General features: G+C 39.8%; 1 protein-coding gene across 1 annotated transcript in view; it reads left to right on the forward strand.

The window, feature by feature from the left end:
• Positions 1 to 725: 725 nt before the first annotated feature.
• PDE4D (phosphodiesterase 4D) overlaps positions 726 to 1,261 on the forward strand; it is a 371,205-nt gene continuing 370,669 nt past the window's right edge. Inside the window, exon 1 of the mRNA XM_026076480.1 lies at positions 726 to 994. Coding sequence (XP_025932265.1) covers positions 726 to 994 — 269 coding nt within the window. The remainder of the gene's footprint in view (positions 995 to 1,261) is intronic.

Consider the following 1,261-nt stretch of genomic DNA (forward strand, 5'->3'; position numbering starts at 1 on the left):
AAAAGTAAGCTAGACAGTACTAGTGTTTCCTAAATGCATATGAAAAGTGGTTGTGATGAACCTGCCTTTTTGAGGAGGGGGGGAAACCTTTACACAATATGATTTTAGCGGTTGCTTGTTATCTTAAGAGATAAAAGTTTGTAATCTTCATTTGTAAATGGGGACCACAAAGATAAACACCAAAGATCCTGGAAGAACCAGAAGACGATATTTGACATTCCCTCTTCTTCTCAACCTCCCTGCAGATTCAGGAATAAGCAAACGGAAAGAATAACTGAACAAATGAGCACGCATCTGCTGTTTAAGCCCTCCTCCAGCACTTTTTATGTACATAACCAGAAGTCACTGAAGCAGCTGCAGCACATTAGTTCCAATAGTTTAACAGGCAGCTTTATAGCTCCGACAAAGCCTGTGCTAAGGCAGTTTCTTCCTCCCGTGCTCACTTGCTATGATAGCTAGTAAGCACTCTTTGGCAACAGGGTTGTGAGAGGAGGGGTAATGTTTAATAGGTTTCTGCGGGGAGTTAGCTTGCTTTTTTCTTTGCAGATCATTATCTATACAGAGACGCTGAGAGCAGGGGACACCATGTTGAAAACAGACTAGGCTGAACTGGAGTTGAAGCTCTGCACGCTTCTTTGCAACTGATTTAGAAAGAAAATATTTTAAGCAGTCAAACTAGTATTAGATTGTATTAGATCTTAATAACAAACTTACTTGGGAAAAACATGGCTCAGCAGACAAGTCCAGACACCTTGACTGTTCCTGAAGTGGATAATTCACATTGTCAAAATCCATGGTTAAATGAAGATCTTGTGAAGACCCTGAGGGAAAACCTGTTGCAACATGGAAAACCCAGGACATCTAGGAAGTCTTCRTCTGCTTCTCCCCGGTTGTCTCCAGTTATTTCTCCTCGAAATTCTCCGAGGCTTTTACGCAGGATGCTTTTGAATAGCAACATACCAAAACAACGGCGTTTCACCGTGGCACATACCTGGTAAGCACTGAACAGGCTGTCATGAAATATCAGGCTTACTTTTCTTTATAGACCATTGCTGTCAGTGCTTATATTTGCTTCTTTAATCTCAGAGTGAATCTCTCGGGTTGAAAGAGATAGTTTTAATAGTTCTAATTTGTTACTCAATTTCAGATCTGAAGTTTAATATAATAAGTTATATTCCAGATGTAAACTAAGAACGCATATCTGCTTTTACAAAAACTACTTTATTTTCTCTGATTTCTTAGGGAATTAGTCATTCCCCCC

The sequence above is a fragment of the Apteryx rowi genome, unplaced genomic scaffold (genome assembly GCF_003343035.1).
Source record: "Apteryx rowi isolate R43461 unplaced genomic scaffold, aptRow1 scaffold_432, whole genome shotgun sequence".
NCBI classification, from domain to species: domain Eukaryota; kingdom Metazoa; phylum Chordata; class Aves; order Apterygiformes; family Apterygidae; genus Apteryx; species Apteryx rowi.